This window comes from Anomaloglossus baeobatrachus, chromosome 6 (assembly GCF_048569485.1).
Source record: "Anomaloglossus baeobatrachus isolate aAnoBae1 chromosome 6, aAnoBae1.hap1, whole genome shotgun sequence".
Classification (NCBI taxonomy): domain Eukaryota; kingdom Metazoa; phylum Chordata; class Amphibia; order Anura; family Aromobatidae; genus Anomaloglossus; species Anomaloglossus baeobatrachus.
In genome coordinates this window covers 164034072-164053941 of record NC_134358.1, presented here as the reverse complement: position 1 = coordinate 164053941, position 19870 = coordinate 164034072, and the positions used below count along the sequence as shown (strand labels likewise).

General features: G+C 48.3%; 1 protein-coding gene and 1 long non-coding RNA gene across 4 annotated transcripts in view; one reads left to right on the top strand and one right to left on the bottom strand.

Annotated features, from left to right (window-relative positions):
* RBBP8 (RB binding protein 8, endonuclease) overlaps positions 1–19870 on the top strand; it is a 146551-nt gene that overhangs the window by 44269 nt on the left and 82412 nt on the right. For all 3 annotated transcript variants that reach the window (XM_075314456.1, XM_075314457.1, XM_075314458.1), the window contains exons 5-6: positions 5565–5677; positions 6632–6707. In XM_075314456.1, coding sequence (XP_075170571.1) covers positions 5565–5677; positions 6632–6707 — 189 coding nt within the window. The remainder of the gene's footprint in view (positions 1–5564; positions 5678–6631; positions 6708–19870) is intronic.
* On the bottom strand, positions 11208–13701 carry LOC142243009 (uncharacterized). The gene is made up of 2 exons (XR_012724293.1): positions 13632–13701; positions 11208–11271 (listed from the first exon to the last, which is right to left on the bottom strand). It is a non-coding gene; the product is annotated as an uncharacterized LOC142243009 (long non-coding RNA).

The window sequence follows — 19870 nt, the reverse complement described above, 5'->3', positions numbered from 1 at the left end:
CCGGCTAGCGACAGTCCAACTGGTCTGCGCCAAGGTCAGGGCAGCAGTAGTCACAGTCCTGCACTCTCAGGGTCACTCTGTGGTCCCGTATTTAGACGATCTACTTGTCAAGGCACTCTCTTAGGAAACATGCCAACACTGCCCGAACGTTGCGCTGGAGACTCTCTAGAGTTTTGGGTGGATCATCAACTTTTTAAAGTCAGATCCGACCCCGACCCTATCGATAACATATCTAGGCATAGAGTTTCTTACTCTCTCAGCGATAGTGAAGCTGCCGCTGGACAAACAGCATTCACTACGGGCTGCAAGCTCTTCTTTAAGAACCATTCGCACACATTGAGACGCCTCATGCACTTCCTACGTAAGATGGTAGCAATGGAGGCAGTTCCTTTCGCGCAGTTTTACTGCGTCCACTACAATGCGACATTCTCCGCCAATGGGACGAGGAGTCGACGTCCCTCAACAGAGTCGTCGTTCTTTCTTAGGCGGCCAAGGAATCTCTACGGTGGTGGCTTCTTCTCACCTCTTGGTCAAAAAGAAGGTCCTTCCTATCCCCGTCCTGGGCGATAGTTACGACAGACGCGAGTCTATCAGGGTGGGGAGCAGTTTTTCTCCACTACAGCGCTCAGGGTACGTGGACTCAGCAAGAGTCCACTCTTCAGATCAATGTTCTTGAACACAGAGCAGTGTATCTTGCCCTACAATCCTTCCAACAGCGGCTGGAAAGCAAGCATATCCGACTTCAGTCGGACAGCTCAACAGCGGTGGCATACATCAACCACCAAGGAAGAACGCGCAACCGGCAAGCCTTCCAGGAAGTCCGGCAGGTTCTGATGTGGGTGGAAGACACGGCATCCACCATATCCACAATTCACATCCCAAGTGTGGAAACTAGGAAGCTGACTTCCTAAGTCGCTGAGGTGTGGCCGAAAGAGTATGGTCTCCTCACCCGGACGGGTTTCAGGAGATCTGGCGCCGCTGACAGAGGCCGGACGTCGATCTAATGGCGTCACGGCACAACAACAATGTGCCAGCTTCATGGCACGGTTTCACAATCATCGAGCTCTGGCGGCAAACGCCTTAGTTCAGCATTGGTCGCAGTTCCAGCTACCTTAGGTGCCACCTCTGGCATTGTTGCCCAGAGTACTGCGCTAGATCAAGACCGACTGCGGCCGCGCCATCCTCGTCGCTACAAATTGGCCGAGGATGTTGTGGTACTCGGTTCTGTGGTGCCTCACGGTAGGCTAACCGGGGGCACTACCAGACCAATCAGACTGGCTGTCTCAAGGGCCATTCTTCCATTTGAATTCTACGGCCCTCAACCGGATGGTGTGGCATTGAGTCCTGGAACCTAGTGTCGTCAGGATTACCTCAGGACGTGGTTGCCACCATGAGACAGGCTAGCATACCAACGTCCGCCAAGATTGACCACAGGACGTGGAAGATGTTCTTATCTCGGTGCTCGGCGCAGGGTGTTTCTCCCTGGCCGGTTGCATCGTCTATGTTTCCTTCCTTCCTGCAATCTAGGTAGGAAAATGGGTTGTCGCTCAGTTCCCTTTAGGGACAAGTCTCAGCGCTATCTGTATTTTTCCAGAAACGACGACTTCCTCAGGTACGCACGTTCCTACGGGGAGTTTGTCTTCTCAGCACTCCGTACAAGCGGCCGTTAGAGCCCTGAGATCTGAACAAGGTTCTAATTGCTCTCCAGATGCCGCCTTTCGAGCCTTTGAAGGATGTCTCCCTTCCCGTTTTTCACGGGAAGTGGCCTTCTAGTAACGGTCTCGTCTCTTAGGAGAGTTTCCGAGCTAGCAACGCTCTCATACAAACTCCCTTCCTGGTCCTTCACCAGGACAGGGTAGTTCTGCGTCCGGTTCCGGAATTTCTCCCTAAGGTGGTATCCCATTTTCATATCAATCAGGATATCACCTCACCTTCTTTGTGTCCTCGTCCAGTCCATCAATTTCAGAAAGATTTGCATCTGTTGGTTCTGGTGAGAGCACTCAGGTTCTACTTCCCGCATGGCGCTCCTGCGCCACCCGGATGCACTCTTTGTCCTTGTCGCTGGTCGGCGTAAACAGTCGCAAGCTTCCAGATCCACCCTTGCTCGGGGGCTCGAGGAACCAATTCTTGAAACCTACAGTTCTACTGGGCTTCTGGTTCTCTCAAGGCCGAAGGCCCATTCTACCAGAGCCGTGGGTGCATCCTGGGCATTACGGCACCAGGCTACGGCTCAGCAGGTGTGTCAGGCACCCACCTGGTCGAGTCTACTTACTTTTACCAAGCATTATCAGATGCATACCTACGCTTCGGCAGACGCCAGCCTAGGTAGATAAGTCATTCAGGCGGCGGTTGGCCACCTGTAGGAGAGGGCCGTTTGACGGCCCTATCATGAGGTATTCTTTTACCCACCCAGGGATTGCTTTTGGACATCCCAATTGTCTGGGTCTCCCAATGGAGCGACAAAGAAGAAGGGAATTTTGTTTACTTACCGTAAATTCCTTTTCTTCTAGCTCCAATTGGGAGACCCAGCACCCGCCCTGTTTTCTCGGGGTTTTTCTGTTTTTTCGGGTACACATGTTGTTCATGTGGTATGGTTCAGTTCTCCGATGTTTCCTCGGATTGAATTGGTCTTTAAACCAGTTATTGGCTTTCCTCCTTCTTGCTTTGGCACTAAAACTGGTGAGCCAGTGATCCCACTGGGGGTGTATAGCCAGAAGGGGAGGGGCCTTACACTTTTAAGTGTAATACTTTGTGTGGCCTCCAGAGGCAATAGCTATACACCCCAATTGTCTGGGTCTCCCAATTGGAGCTAGAAGAAAAGGAATTTACGGTAAGTAAACAAAATTCCCTTCTTTTCGGATATTTTATTCACCATGTTCACTATATGATTCAACTGATGTGTGGGTGTGATGTGTCAGGTCCGTATGAGTTTGTAACAATAAGGAATAACGTTTGGAAGGTGTTCCAAACGTTATTCCTTATTGTTAGTAGTTTTTCGTTTGTGAACCCTCCCCAACCACACCTATTGCCAATCCATATCATACGCATATATAGCCTGGGTCTCAGCTTCCCATACACGGTAAGTTTTTTAACTGCATGAGAGGACACACACAAGCTAGGGACCCCAACGTAGAGAAATACTTTGGCGTAGTGTTGGGGCTCTATTGCATTGATCAATTCAGTAGCTAAATTTCTCTTGATTCATATGTTCATGGCAGTAATGCAGATTCCATTTTTCACATTTTCACTTTACATATAGCTATTGGATTTTTCAAGTCAGTATTCACACAGCAGTTTCTGCTATTCCATGTATTCCCCTTACATAGTCACTGGTGTGCATACCTTATCTCCCCATACGTATGAGTTTGTAGACACCAAATATGTATAGGTTTACTTTTATGTAAGGGATTAAAAAAAATTCACAAGTCTGTCCAAACAAAGTGGCGCACTTTTTTCGCCATTTTTTTGAAACTCGTTGCATTCTCATTTTTTTTTGATCTATGGCTCAGTGATGGCTTATTTGTTGCGTCTCAAGCTGACGTTTTTAGCCGTACCAATTTTGCACAGATGCTAGGTTTTGATCGCCTGTTATTGTATTTCACCCAAAATTTGTGGCGTTTGGAATTTTTTTGCTGCTACGCTGTTTATCGATCAGATTAAATGATTTTATATTTTGATAGATCGGGCATTTCTGAACGCGGCTATACCAAATGTGTGTATATTTTTTATTTTTTTAACCCTTTAATTTTCAATGGGCCGAATGGGGGGGTGATTTAAACTTTTAGGTTTGTCTTATTTTTTTTAGTATTTTAAAACACTTTTTTTTAACTTTTTTTTTCTTTTCTTATTTTACTAGGTCCCCTAGGGGACTATAACGATCAGCAGGCTGATCACTCTTCCATTTCTGCTTTACTCTGACACACTGCCCTCTGCCGACAGTGAGAGAAAGTGACTCCTGATAGCTACAGGAGTCATCACATGACCCTGTGCTACCATGGCAACCACCAGAAGTCAAATGATCACGTCACGTGACTGCCGATGGGGGTGGGTAAGTTATGCTTACGGCGGCACGCTGTTACATCTCGCTGTCAGAATTTGACAGCGAGATGTAATGTGTTAAAAGGGGCGGGTGGAAAGCGATTCCACTCACTCCTGGCAGGCACACATGTCAGCTGTTGAAATCAGCTGACGTGTTCGCGGATACGGACATGTACGTCATGTGTCATGAAGAGGTTTAAACTGAAGCTACAACCGGCACTTTATCACATCAAAACACCCCATTGACTTAAGGGTGCCTTACATGCTGCGACATCGCTAACGATATATCGTCGGGGTCACGGTGTTTGTGACGCACATCTGGCGTCGTTAGCGACATCGCAGCATGTAACACCTCTGAGCGACCTAAAACGATCGCAAAAGAGCTAAAAATCGTTGGTATTGGAGAGGTCGCTCCAACACCAAAAATCGTTGATAGGTGAGTAGCGAGATTGTTCGTCGTCCCTGCGGCATCACACATCGCTATGTGTGACACCGCAGGAACGAGGAAACTCACCGTACCTGCGTCCCGCCGGCAATGAGGAAGTAAGGAGGTGGGCGAGATGTTTGGCCCGCTCATCTCCGCCCCTCCTCTGCTATTGGGCGGCCACTTAGTGATGTCACTATGACGCCGAACGAACCACAGCCTTAGAAAGGAGGTGGTTCGCTGGTCACAGCGACGTCGCTAGGCAAATAAGTGCGTGTGACGGGTGTAAGCGATGTTGTGCGACACGGGCAGTGATATATAAATGAATAAAATTATTATTATTATTATTATTATTTGCCCTTGTCCCACAACCGACGGGGGCAGGTATGCTCGCTAGAGATATCTGTACCGATATTGCAGCGTGTAAAGTACCCTTAACAGTGGGATTGAACCAATTCTGTTTAGAGACAATTGTTTTTGCTGAGAAAATACTGTGTAATGTTTTTTTTTCTTATTTTGCTTCTGATGGAGCCTCAAATGTGTACAGAGCCGGGTAAACACATGGTGTGAATTTTCCATGCTGATTTGCAAGTAATACAGTACCGTCAATATTAATGAGATTATAAAAATCTCATCTGCACATTTCATATAATTTTCCTCCATAAATTGAACTGCGATAGAGATTTAAAATCCCCCGAATGTCACTCCTCTGTGTGGAATTGTTTGCTAACATTAGCCTTTGCAATGCATAAGGTGATATTCTTGATCAAATCTGCCTGGGAAACGCTACAGATAACCCTTGCAAGGTGAAGTCTGTAGCTCTCCTACTCTTGTCTCTGACTTTACTGTTTTTGCTGCTGGCTCAGTGTTATAGGCACAATGTGCTCATACTAATCACCATCCCTTACAATATACAATATTCACATCCTACTTAGACTGAATAATGGAAACCATGTATACTGTTAAATATTGGTTTCAAATTTATAACTGCAAATAAAAAAACAGTGACGTGTTCCGTGTCATTAAAGCAGCAGAGAAGAGCAGATTCTGTACGTTGTAGGGCTAATGTCACTGCTGATAATGATTATTACTCCTCTTTCAGGTTACGGGCCGGTCTTTGTGATCGCTGTGCAGTAACGGAGGATCACATGAGAAAAAAGCAACTGGAGTTTGAGAATATCCGACAACAAAACCTGAAACTAATCACAGAGCTCAGTGAGAACTTTTTTTTTTTTTTTTTTTTTAAGCAGATTATATCATATAATGCAAATATACAAAATTATGCAATTTTCAAAAAAATTTATTTTACATACTCTTCTAGTTATAAAATTAAAGATATTCTGCTGCCCCTGTAAACAATAAAGGTCCGTAATAAATCATGTCTACCTGCAATAAGCAATGTGATATAATAAATGACAGTTGCACGAAATAAACACCAGACTGTTTAGTTTATAGACGGTATAGAAAAACTAATGCCATACTGGGCCATTTTTCCCCATTCCTTTTCCCGACCAGCCATATTTGGGGTTAGGGGGTCCTTACATACAGTTTTAGTGGCTGTAATGAAAAAAATCTCATGGGGTTTAATTTTTATCTATTATTATTTATTTTGTAATGAATGCGGATGGTCACTCTCACCTCTCCGCTGCCATTGTGTCCAACGCTGGATTTCGGCTCAGTGCGCATGATCCCGGACTTTCGGTCATGCGCACTACTTCAGTTTGAAGCTTGGACGTGTACACCCGGCTTCATAGTGCGCATGACCGAAACTCCGGGGTTATGCGCACTGAGCCGAAATCCAGTGTCGGGCGTCAATGGCGGCGGAGAGGTGAGTGAGATCATCCACTGACACTGCACATTCATTAGCATGTTAGCACGCCTACAGGGGCGTTTAACATGCTAATGGAGCCGACTAGCAAAGGAAACTAATGCCCAGGGGACTAGTCCCCTCACTCATTAGCATACAATAATAAGATCTTTAGAAATACTTTTTCTTAAGACCCATTTATCTATGCTAGTGTATACAGGGACAGTTAGGCAGAGATTAGCAATATGCACCCAGAACTGCTCGTGGTTCTGGTTGCATATTGGACCTGACAGATTACCTTTAAATGCTAATGCTGGTTTTCCAGAATATGCTAAAACATGTTTATTAATGTCTTACTACAGTGGATGAGAAAATCACATTGCAGGATGAAAACAAAAGGCTTTCTAAGCAACTTGATCACATGCAGAAGGCGACTGAGTGAGTATTTTGCTAAAATACTACAAAATAGGAATTCATATAGGTAAATTATAGTGCTATTACCTAACTACACTATAGAAAAACATGCAAATCTGAAAAGGACTTTCTGAGACTCATTGATGACATCATTATCTTCAATCAGCTAGTTGAATCTGCACCAAGAATAGGTGTTAATATCAAAATCTCAGTGCCTCCAACCCTTTAGCTATTTGGAATTTTGGAACAATTTTAACATTTCTAATATGCACAAATATAAAATATAACTCTGTAAAAATAAATTAAATCGCTTAAAGGGGTTTGCCAACTACTTGGATGACCCCTTTTCATTCCCCATGTTTGCTCCCATTTAAATAGAAGGATTTTTGTGTACTCACCGTAAAATCTCTTTCTCTGAGTCTTCATTGGGGGACACAGGACCATGGGTTATGCTGCTGTCACTAGGAGGCTGACACTAAGTAGACATAAAAAGTTCGCTCCTCCCCAGCAGTATACACCCCGAGCCAGAGGCAGGCTCAATTCAGTTTAATGCACAAGCAGTAGGAGGAGAACCAAAACAAAGACCCATAGATAAGTCACAGTAAAAATTATAACCAAGTCGTCGTGCGACAAGTGGCCTGGAAATATGGACCACCGAGGCGATAGGCAGGCAATATGTAACACAAGACAAGCAGGGTGGGTGCTGTGTCCCCCAATGAAGACTCAGAGAAAGAGATTTTACGGTGAGTACACAAAAATCCTTCTTTCTCTATCGTTTCATTGGGGGACACAGGACTATGGGACGTCCAAAAGCAGTCCCTGGGTGGGAAAAGAGCAAGCACCGGAGATAGGTAGGAAACATCTTCCCCCTGTCGGGCTTGACCCAGACCTGCCAGTACCTATCTTGTTATAGGTGTGCTACCGCCGCCCGCAAAAACCTACACCAAGACTGGCCTCTGCCGATACCTGGGTGCGGACTAGATCAGGAGGCGACCTCGCGGACCTGGCCGTCTGACGTCCGAAGACTAATCGATTAAGATGCTCCCATTGCACGGGTATAGTGCGCCTTCACTGCCCGTGGCAGGGATCCGTTCTACCTGCGGTAGGCCTCAACTCTAGCAGAATTGGAACCATGTGGCAATCTTGGCCTTGGGCGCCAGCATGAACTGACTGTCGGTGTCACCGAAAGGTGCGGTCCTGAGGACATAACAAAAAACTGAGAGCTCGTACCAGGGCCAGAGTAAACAAGGCCCCTTTCAGGCTGAGAGAAGTACTAGGACAGAATGACCGAAACCCAATCCCCTATCTAGGTGGAACAGCGAGACAGCCCCGGACCGAAGGCGGGGTCTGGCTGGAGCACCCCCTCCTGTGCAGGTGGAGGCCCAGAAAAAGGAGGAGAAAACGACCAGAGAGGACTGCCTGTCCTGATGCCCTTCGTAAAAAACGTGATGGCAACGAGGAACCCACTTTCCAAAACAGGTGAGAACAGAAGGAAAAAACAGGATACCCTGAAGCGAACCCCTCGCCCGATCTAGGTCCCACGTCTCTAGTGGATGACGATACAGTAGAGTCAGATGGGTGACTCCCTGGGTGAAAGGCCTAATTTGGCAGACGAGAAGCGAGAGGCTTCTGAAACCGAATAGATAGAGCAGACACCTGGCCCTTAAAGGGACGCGCGAGAGACCCGCATCCAGACCTGACTGCAAAAATGCCAGCAATGACGGAAGGGAGAAGGAGCAAGAGAAGAGAAGATGTGCTCCTTACACCACCGGAGGAGATCTCCCCGTGTGGAAATAGATTTGTGATGACAACTGGCTGTCCGGCCTTAAACATTGTGTGTATTGCTCCTGTCGAAAGGCCTGTCTGAGCCAGTAGCCGGGATCCACTAGTAAGGTCGTCAATAAGGACCTTTGAGTCTTGGTGGAAGAGAGGGCCCCGACACGGAAGATCTGGAGGGTCTGGAAGGTGCCACGGGGCAACTGTGAGGAGCTGAGTGAGTTGTGTGAACTATGCTCATTTGGGCCACTCTGGCGCCACCTTCTGCCCTGATTCTTTGAAGAAACCTTGAAAACCCGGAAAGCAGAGGGAAGATGCATGGGAGCCTGAACTGGCGTCACGACCGTGCGAGGACGTCGACACCTAGGCCAGGTGGATGGAGCACCACTCGATGAACCGTGGACCTGATAGTCGAATCGTAAGGCCATTGGGTCCCTGACCGGAGTCTTCCTTCACCGAAAATCTGGCTGGGGACTTCTCTGTTGAGGAACCGTCTGCCTGACGCGGGGCAATCCCTGCCGAGAAAAGAGGGCCGATCCATTGTCCACGCTAGGGATGTTATATTCAAAAAAATATGGTGTGCTCCAACCAAAATCAAAGTTGGTGAGGTGCAAGTGAGAGGACCGTGGTCCTGGTTATCAGTCAATATTAATACACTGCACTCTCAATATATTAGAAGTAGAAGAAAAACTTGAACAAAGTTGATTCCTTTTGCAAAAACGTGGAATTTTATTTATACAGTGACAAGGGAGGAAGACGTTTCGACCTAAATACGGGCCTTTCTCACGCCGGGTCACTAGGGAAGAGGAACAGAAGTAATAATCAATTTTTTACAATATTATACAAAATTTATACAAAATTTACATATATACAGATAAGTAGAACAACCCATGAAGGGGATAAAGTGAATTTCTGTAAATACAACGATGACAGATATAGGCAAAAGGCAACTCTGTCATGTAGGATTATACCGAATATAAGGCAGTGCTATGAAGAAGACAGCAAGACAAGCATAAATGGCATACCTTCACTAGAAAAAGACAGTTTCTCTCAAGAATATTTGCTTTATTCTATGTAGTCTGCAATTGCAGGGATAAGAGATGAATAGAGAGGACTTCCACCCAGGGTATGTTAGAATAGAGGTCACAGGAGAAGAGCTCTGTAGATAAAATGGTATGTGCATGAGTAAAAAACATTTAACCGGGAGTAGAGGTTTCTAGATCTGTCTCAGTACCTGTTTTGCATATTCATTACATATGAACTGTTCAGGTGTGGATGTACGTCCTTTGCAGTAGATGTGGAAATACGGGAAGAGTTCCCTGATATGTTGCACCTTAATGGATATAGAGTCAGTTATTTATAAGACTAAGATATATACTGGTTCCTATTCATAGCGTCACTCAGTAAAATACCTGGTAGTTGAAGTAGATGGGGACAGGCGTATAGAGGGAGTTTATGGTATACAGCGTGTATTCATTACATACGGGCCGTTCAGGTGTGGACATATGTCTTTTGCGGAAGACGTAGTGGCTAGGGAAAAACCCTTTGCTAAGTTGCACCTTAGTAGATATAAAGCAAGTTATAAATGAAACACAAGCATGTACTGGGTCTTGATTATTGCATCACTACTTTAGCTACCTGCTGGTTGCGGTGGATAGGGCCAGTCATATAACGGCAAATTTTTGTTACGGTGTACTGAGGAGTGCTTCCATCTACAATCAAAGTCATAATAGCCAATATTATACAGATGTTTAAAGGCAATGTATGCATATGGAGTTGCATCTGAGTCAAGCATATGATCACAAGGTATGAACACAGACCCATCTTGCTAGTTTGCATTTAAGGTGAACAGAAATTGCCAAGGAACAAAGACATACTACCTGTATACTGCATATGAGAGATTTGGTGTATAAGGGTGGAATGCAAGAAGTCCTCTACAAGGTAAGAGAGACAAAGTCTAGTTTTAGTATAGCGTTGTAGTCTGGCTGAGTGTCAAAGGAGCTGTCAACATACCTTATAGCCGCCTTCCCAGGTTGTGGCTCGAGTGTGCTGTGTGCCAGGATCTGTCGGCTTTTAATGCCGTGACCCGGAAGTGCCGTTCGCCGTTAGCGCATGCGCAGTGGTAGTCGGCCTTGCTACTAGAATATCTGTGGTTACCGTTAGGTATAGAGGAAAAGCGCCCGCGCATGCGCAGTGCGTCAAATTCCGTACTTAGACACAGGAGGAGCATACAGCAACACTGGGAAGGCGTTGTAGATGTAGGTATATGTAAATGAAGTGGTATGATTGGGTTGCTGGTTTCCGAGGTCAGAAATGGAAAGGGAGAGATAGAGAATGTTGGTAAAATTAGTTATTTAAGAGTACAATAGTAAAATGAGGATAAAGTCAGTAGAAGAGAGGCAGTAGAACCATACTTCGTATAAAAACACATTGGCTGACCCTCCTAGCATATCGGTATACAGAAGACAATGGATTAAGAATAGGTATGTAGATAATTCAACAGATTTATCCTAGACAAACAATATTTAAACTGTAATGGAACATAATACGATCCTGTCAATTCACATCCAATGCTGTGTAGTACACTTGATTTATAATGTAGAGGTCCAGGAGGAGGATATAATCTGGAATTAATAATTGGTTAGACATATTTCATTTCTGAAAATAACAAGGTAGGGTCCCAACATGCTAGAGAGAATACATGATCATATACTATGAACTATATAGAAGTGCAATTTTTATACGTTACCATCTATGGAGAAGTGCACGATGTGGGAAGAGAGAAGAGAAAGGGTGACATCTTTCAAGTTTTCTGTAAGCAATACAAGCTAGTTAGTATAAGGTAGTAATCATAAAGTCCATCACAGGAATAAGTCACAGGAAGTAACTATAAACTTTACATTGGCCAATCTAGCTCTCTATTCAGGCCTTTAGGGGTTAGTGTCTGTAATTTGTGGATCCAAAAGCTCTCCCTTCTTCTGAGGAGTTCGATGTGGTTGCCGCCCCTCCTAGGTCTATGGACTTTCTCAATCACTTGGTAGCGTAACTGTGCTATTGTGTGTTTTGCCTCATGGAAGTGATGAGGGATTGGTAGCCATAGTTTACCACACCTAATGGTGGATTTATGGCTAGCAATACGGTCACCCACGTGTTGGATGGTTTCCCCTATGTAGAGGAGGCCGCAGGGGCACTTAATGAGATATATGACAAAATTGCTCTCACATGTGAAGTGTTCCTTGATGTAAAAGCTCTTCCCAGACCTAGGGTGCGTAAAGTGATCCCCTTTAATCACATTGGAGCATGATGGGCAGTTTAAACAGGGAAAGGTTCCGGTTCGTTTTGGAGCCAGGAACGTCTGCGTGTCTAATTTTTTGTCACTGCCTACGTCTGCTCTAACTAAAGAGTCCTTGATGTTTTTGGGTCTTTTTTTGCACATAATGGGGGGAAGTAGAAAGGTGTCAATTTGTGGATAGGCTTTTCTCAGGAGGGGCCAGTGGCGGTGGATAATATTATAAATTTTTGGCATGGAGGGATGAAAGGTGTGGACAAATGGTACTCTATCAGGAAGTATTCTATTTCTTTCTTCCGGAGTGATGGTCAACGCCATCCCCTTCTCAGTTTCCAATAATGCCTCTGGGTACTTACGTTCACGAAACCTTTCTGACATTTCCTCTATCCTTTCTTTTTTTGTGACTTCATCAGACACAATCCTTGTGACTCTTTTGAATTGCGACCTAGGTAGGCTATTTTTTGTGGATTTAGGGTGACAGCTGCTATAAAGCAACATACAGTTACGATCCGTTGGCTTGCGGTATAGATCTGAGGAAAGAGTACCCAGATGATCCTTCTTGATGCATGTGTCAAGGAAGTTGATACTCTCAGAGTGGTAACTCAATGAGAATTTTAATTCTGGCCATATGGTATTGATGTGGTTGTCAAAAGACAACAGACTATCGAGATCACCCTGCCAAATACAAAAGACATCATCTATGTAGCGAACCCATAGATGGGAATGCTCATCAAAGGACGGATAAGAGTATATGTAGCGTCCTTCAAAATAGTCCATATAGAGATTAGCATAAGCCGGGGCCATGTTCGAGCCCATAGCGGTCCCATGCGTCTGGACATAGTAGTCGTCCTTAAACAAGAAGTAATTTTCATGTAGGACTATTTCCAGGAGGCCTACAGTGAAATCAATAGACTCTTGGCTAAGTTGGTTTTATCGAGTGCTAGTTTAGTGGCCATGATCCCTTTTTTCATGCGAGATTGACGTGTACAAGCTACTTACGTCCCAGGTGCACAGAATACTAGTGGGGGGAACCTGCCTTAGCTCTCTAATTTTCTGTAGAAAATTATTGGTATCCAAGATATATGACTTAGTATTTTTGGTTAGTGGAGTGAGAATTTTCTCTAGGTAAATAGACAAAGGTGCTAATATAGATTCAGTCGAAGCTACTATGGGCCGGCCGGGAGGATTAGACAGTGACTTATGAATTTTAGGTAGGACATAGAAGACAGGAGTTATTGGATGTAATTTAGTCAAAAAGGTGCACGTCTTTTGATCAATAATACCGTTATCTACATATGTAGCTAAAAACTGTTTAATCCTCTGCTGTATTTTAAAGACTGGGTCAAAAGGTAGTTTTTGGTAGGTATTAGGGTCTTCTAGTTGGCGTTTGATCTCTCTAATATAATCGTGGGTATTCTGTACTACAATAGCACCCCCTTTATCCGCAGGCTTTATAGTTATCTCCTTATTGTTTTTTAAGGAGGTTATGGCTGATCTTTCAGAGGCATTCAAGTTGTTACGCGTAGGGAAGAAACCCAGTGCATGCTCATGGATGTTATCCTTAATATCCCGGTCTACCAAGGTTATGAATGTTTCTGTTGCATGGTGTGTTCTTGGGGGCATGTACTGACTAGGGTTACGTAAACCTAATGTTTTTATACTGAGGTCCTCGGAGGGTGAGGGTGCATCCGTAATTATACTGGGATTGAGGCCAAAGTGTGTTTTAAGCCTAATTAATCTATAGAATTTTTGTAAATCGTTTTCTAAAGAAAAGGCATCCCATTTAGGTGTAGGACAGAAGGTTAAACCCTTGTTGAGTACAGCAAGTTCATTAGGGGCTAGAGTGTAACTAGAAATATTAACGACTAAATTGGGACCCTCACCTGTGACCGAAGCGTCATTCCCCAATCTCCTCCTCCTCGACCTCCTCGTGGGTTTCCTCTTTTCTTCCCGCGTCCTAAAAAAGAAACAGAATTTGTTCGGCTGCCACTTGATTCGCTCCCTGAACTTGCGGATGGGTTGTAGGAGGGTTGTCTGTGCTAGGGATGTGCACTGCCGAGATTAGGGCGCGAAGAGATCCGGCTCAGTGCAAGGTCCTCTTGACTTCACCCATTACCATGATACTCCTTGCGTCTTCCTGGTGGATGATGCACGCCACCATTGCGGCATGGTCAGACTGGAATCTGACTGGGCAACCAAGTACACGGTGCTGAAATCGTAGCCGGGCTAGCCGGATGGCTGAATTCTGGAATGTTGATAGGGAGACAATACTCAGGGGTGTCCACAGCTTTGTGCTGCGGGAATGGAGAGGCACACCCCAGTCTTGGAGATCGGTGACGGTGGACACTATCCTCCAGAGAAGAAGAAGAAGAAGAGAAGGGACTCTCCCCAGGGAGGATGCGAAGAATGGTCCACTTAGGAAGGGAATGGCGGGTCATTCGATATAGACGGGACCAGCGGTCCATAGCAAGGAGAGATTTGACCCCCTTCTTCGTTAGGGCCCGCTGAAAGAGTCGAGGATGCAACTGGGTACAGTGTACTGCCTATATCCCCGCCAACAACTGACCGGGGACTCGCATACCAAGACCGATGGACAAACTGGTGGGGATGGCAGAGAGTACGGAGGCCTTGGTGCAGGGAAGAGAACCACTCTTGTGCGAGGAGTACCTGACCTCGGACGGTATTGAATACCGTGTCTAAAGGGATGATCCGCCGGGGCGGGGTCTGAGAAGACCTTTCCCGAAAGATCGGCTACTCTAGAAGCGAAAAGGCGACGAGGCTATCTACACACCCATACGACAGCCCTTGAGGGAAGAACTCCTGACCACCAGGTCGTACCAGGGCGGAGTGACCATAATAGCTCTGGAGTGTAGGATGGGCATGGCAGCCGCTATGATCCCTGTAACGACCCTTAAGCAAGGAAGTGGTCCCTTGCCTCGCAAGGTGGATGAGCTATTGGTGGGATAGAGGCGCCTTGAAAGGTTGAGGCGCGAAGGACTGGAACCGAGCGGTGGAGCGACGCACCCGCATGCGTCTGGGTCGATGTTGGGTAGGGGAAGAATCTCTTCCCTCAGGTGGCCTAGGGGACCAACTGGACTAGCCCATTTCCGAAGGGACGCTGTCCTAAGAGCGGAAGGGAGACCAGCAATAGAGGTCGCATCCGCATTCCAGATCTTGAGTTAGAGTGCTAACAGGTGGTCACACTGCTGCTAGAGACCTAGACCCTGCCGCTGGCAGACGCCCGGGCTGTGTTCAGAAGGTACTCACCGAAGATGTCAACCAGTTCTGAATCGGCCGAGATGGAACGTAGACCGCTGCGTAGGGTGTCCATGGAGTCCCTGAGAGACGTCACGTTAGGGATGATAAGCCAGGTGGAACCCTGGCAGGCCGATCACAGGGGAGCATGCCCCTTCTCTCCGGAGCCCTTTGGGGAAGGGATAATGACAATGACAAGACTTACCACTGGTAAACGTCGTGTCTGGTTGTTGTCTGCCATGACGCAACAACCCGGCGAACTACTGGATGACCACTGAATACATCATGGGTCCCCCAGAAAAGTCTTAAAGGAGACCTGTGTGCTCAGAGGGGAGAAGAGGACTCACCGTGCTCTTATGGACTGACTCACCGTTTCTACCAGGCTATTCGTCATGCGGCGAACCTCTGGCGCCTGCTCGGAATCCAGCAGAGGTGGTATGCCTGGGTCATCACCAGAGAGGCTGGAAGGCTTCCGGTGGAGCGGAAGTTTGGACCTGGGAATGAAGGAAAAACTAGGGGGGGCGCCGAAGAGACCAGGCGGGTCCGCTTCGAGCCGTGGATAAGGTCCCTGGCACGGGACTCACCTCCCCCTGTGTGTGCATGGAGAGAAAAGGGCTGTCCGTACCTTTATGGCTTGACTCACCATTTCTTCCAGGCCATTCGTCATGCGCCGAACATCAGGCGCCTGCTCGGACTCCAGCAGAGGCGGTACACCTGGGCCATCACCTGAAAGGTCGAAAGGCTTCCGGAGGAGCGGCCGTCTGGACCTGGGGATGAAGGTGAAAACTCCCCGAGGGGATTGCGCCAGTCCTGTGGAGGTATGACAGAGCGTCGGCCAGGGACGCAGCGTATGCGTACCGACCCGAGGACGTCAGCGAGGGGAATTATGGCTTGAGACAGGGGCGCTGACCAGCCGGCCGGGGGAGATACCGGGACCTGCCGTGTCAGGGGCTGCGGTGGCTGCAATCACTAAATCTGACATGAATTGGGTGAATTCAAAAGTTGAGATAACATTCTGGGAACATATGTTGATAGTAAAAAACCACCGTTCCCTTCTATATGTATGTATCTATCATGTCAACTAGTTGCCCGATAGCACCTGTATAATTCAATATATATATATAATATATATATATATAATAAACTCAACCTCTGATAAAAACACAATCCCTGTATGATTGTGGCACTTTTGAGGGCTTGTTTTTACTGTTATAAACGGTTGCTGCAGCTTCAGCAATCCGCACACTGGGAGTCCTATTTCTTTTCTTTTTTTTTTTTTTTTTTTTAAGGAAGATGGACGCTGAGGGAGTCTGGAGAGCGGGAAAAACACAGCCACCGCCCCCCCTGTGATGCCTGGGGCAGAGCGGAGGGCGGAGACGGACGGCCGGCAACCAATAGCGCTGCAGTGAAGGGGCGGGCCTGGGACACTGGAGACAAGGCCGGAGCCGGGGCCTAAATTTTGGGGCTGCCGGCGCGCAGGGAAGTAGAGACAGGCGGTCCTGCCTGCAAGCAGTGGTGGGGCAGCAGCGATGACCGGAGCGCCAAGAGGGAGGTCTGCGCTTGTGCCTGCGCGCGCCACCGACAGCTAAGACGTGGCAGGGGCGCAGAGCGTCTAGGCCGAGACCAGGGCCTCAATTTTGTAGCCGCCTGGAGGAGAAGGTAGGAGAAGGTCGGTCCTACCTGTTCTCGGCGGCGCCGGCCCCGGCCCAGCGTCGGATGCTGTGCAGGCAGGGCACCTTGCCCCTGCCTGTGTACAGTGCTCTCGTCCAGGAAGACTGAAGACTCCGGGGGAGAGTGTGCTGAGGCAGGGAAGTGGACATCATGATGGGGGAAGCAACCCCCCTGCAGGAGAAGGCAGCGTGAAAGGGCCCCATCGGATTACAAACGCTGCGGAGGTTCCATCCCTGCTGTATGCCCCTGTACGCCCTTTGGGGTGATACCGCAGGGCGAATCAGGGATGCCACGACAACCTGCCCACACGCGCAACCCCGGGAGTGGTACCACGGGGATGGACGGGGGAGAGGGCCCGAAATCTCCAGCCCCTGCGACCCTGGGGAGTGGTACCCACAGGGCTGCGGAGGAAGAGTGATGAAGAAAATACCTGCAGAAATGAGAAGACAGGTATGAGAGTGATGAGCGGCGCCGAAAAGGGAAAAAAGCGCAAAAATCAAATGGCTGAGGGGGGCCGAGACGGCCCACATCAGCCTCCTACGACACTAAGCTAAAAACTGAATTGAGCCCGCCTCTGGCTCGGGGTGTATACTGCTGGGGAGGAGCTAACTTTTTATGTCTACTTAGTGTCAGCCTCCTAGTGACAGCAGCATAACCCATGGTCCTGTGTCCCCCAATGAAACGATAGAGAAAAAAAGCTTTCTTTGTCGCTCCATTGGGAGACCCAGACAATTGGGTGTATAGCTTCTGCCTCCGGAGGCCACACAAAGTATTACACTTAAAAGTGTAAAGCCCCTCCCCTTCTGCCTATACACCCCCCGTGCCTCACGGGCTCCTCAGTTTTTATGCTTTGTGCGAAGGAGGCTGACATCCACGCATAGCTCCACATCTTAGTCAGCAGCAGCTGCTGACTATGTCGGATGGAAGAAAAGAGGGCCCATAACAGGGCCCCCAGCATGCTCCCTTCTCACCCCACTCTGGTCGGCGGTGCTGTTAAGGTTGAGGTACCCATTGCGGGTACATAGGCAGGAGCCACATGCTGTTTTCCTTCCCCATCCCTTAATGGGCTCTGGGTGAAGTGGGATCCTAATCGGTCTCCAGGCACTGGGACCGTGCTCCCTCCGCAGCCCCTGGGGAATCTGCTGGACAGGAGCCGGGTACCGTCAGGGACAAGGCCCTGCTACTGTGAGGTACTCTGTGTCCCCCTGGGGGACCGCGCATGGAGCGCTTGTGCCATACACACTGCAGCACTGCTGGGTGTGTTAGTGCGCCGGGGACTACCGCGCCGGCCGCGCTTATTTGCCGGCCGCGCTTATAACTTTAGTCCCCGGCTTTTGCGGCCTAGTATCGCATATTCCCGCCCCCAGGCCTGCCAGTCAGGGGAAGGGCGGGACGCTGCACAGGACGTCAGCGCTGAGGGCTGGAGCATACTTTGTATCCTCCTCCCCCCTCACTCAGCACAGTGGGGCATCAGATTCCCGCACTTTCTAGGGCACGCCCACGGCCCCCTCCTCCCCACAGAACGCCGGCAGCCATTCCTGTCAGCACTTCTGACGCTGGAGAGGAGAGACAACACGGCTCTGGGAGGCCCAGGCAGGGAATCTGGTGATCACACAACCGCTTTGAGCGGTCGGTAAGCAGCACCTGGGTGCTGGCCCCACTGAGTGCCGAAGTGTACATATATATATATGCTTATATGCTATACATTTACACTGTACGGTCGCACTGTTGATTTTTGGCTATATACCCTCCTGGATTGTACTCAGAGGAGACAACAGCATGTCGTCCGCAAAAAGCAAGGGTGCCAAAGCACAGGCTTACTTTGCAACCTGTACCTCATGTGCGGCTATACTACCGGCAGGTTCCACCGATCCTCATTGTGTGCAATGCTCGGCCCCTGTGGCACTTACTCAGCCGGAGCCTCTGCTACTGGTGGCCCAGGTGGAACCACCTGCTACCACTGTCCAGGTGACAGGGACGGAGTTTGCAGTATTTGCTGACAAACTGTCTGAGAGTATGGATAAATGGTCTGCTAAGATACTAGAAGCCTTACAGTCCAGACCGGTGACTCAGGCCACGGGCACTGTTGAATCATTGACCCCAGGCCCCCCTCAGTTGGAGCAGCAAAGTGCTCCTGGGGTGACCCATAGGTCCCAGGGTGAGGTCTCTGACACGGACCGCAGTTCCAGGCCGCCTAAGCGGGCTCGCTGGGAAATTCCCTCGACTTCATCACAGTGTTCAGGGTCTCAGCATGAGGACTCTCTGGATGATGAAGCAGAGGTAGCAGATCAGGATTCTGATCCTGAGGCCGCTCTCAACCTAGATACACCTGAAGGTGACGCCATAGTGAATGACCTTATAGCGACCATCAATCAGGTGTTGGATATTTCTCCCCCAGCTCCTCCAATTGAGGAGTCAGCTTCTCAGCAGGAGAAATTCCGTTTCAGGTTTCCCAAGCGTACATTGAGTACGTTTCTGGATCACTCTGACTTCAGAGAGGCAGTCCAGAAACACCGAGCTTGTCCAGATAAGCGTTTTTCCAAGCGCCTTAAGGATACACGTTATCCCTTCCCCCCTGACGTTGTCAAGGGCTGGGCTCAGTGTCCCAAGGTGGATCCTCCAGTCTCCAGACTGGCGGCTAGATCCATAGTTGCAGTGGAAGATGGGGCTTCACTCAAAGATGCCACTGACAGACAGATGGAGCTCTGGTTGAAATCCATCTATGAAGCTATCGGCGCGTCTTTTGCTCCAGCATTCGCAGCCGTATGGGCACTCCAAGCTATCTCAGCTTGTCATGCGCAGATTAATGCAGTCACACGTACGTCTGCTCCGCAAGTGCTGTCCTTAACCTCTCAGGCGTCGGCGTTTGCGTCCTACGCCATTAATGCTGTCCTGGACTCTGCGAGCCGTACGGCGGTAGCATCCGCCAATTCGGTGGCAGCCCGCAGGGCCATGTGGCTACGTGAATGGAAGGCAGACTCTGCTTCCAAAAAGTTCTTAACCGGTTTGCCATTTTCTGGCGACCGTCTGTTTGGTGAGCGATTGGATGAAATCATTAAACAATCCAAGGGAAAGGACTCATCCTTACCCCAGTCCAAACCAAACAGACCTCAACCACGGAAGGTACAATCGAGGTTTCGGTCCTTTCGGTCCGCGGGCAGGTCTCAATTCTCCTCGTCCAGAAGGCCTCAGAAGG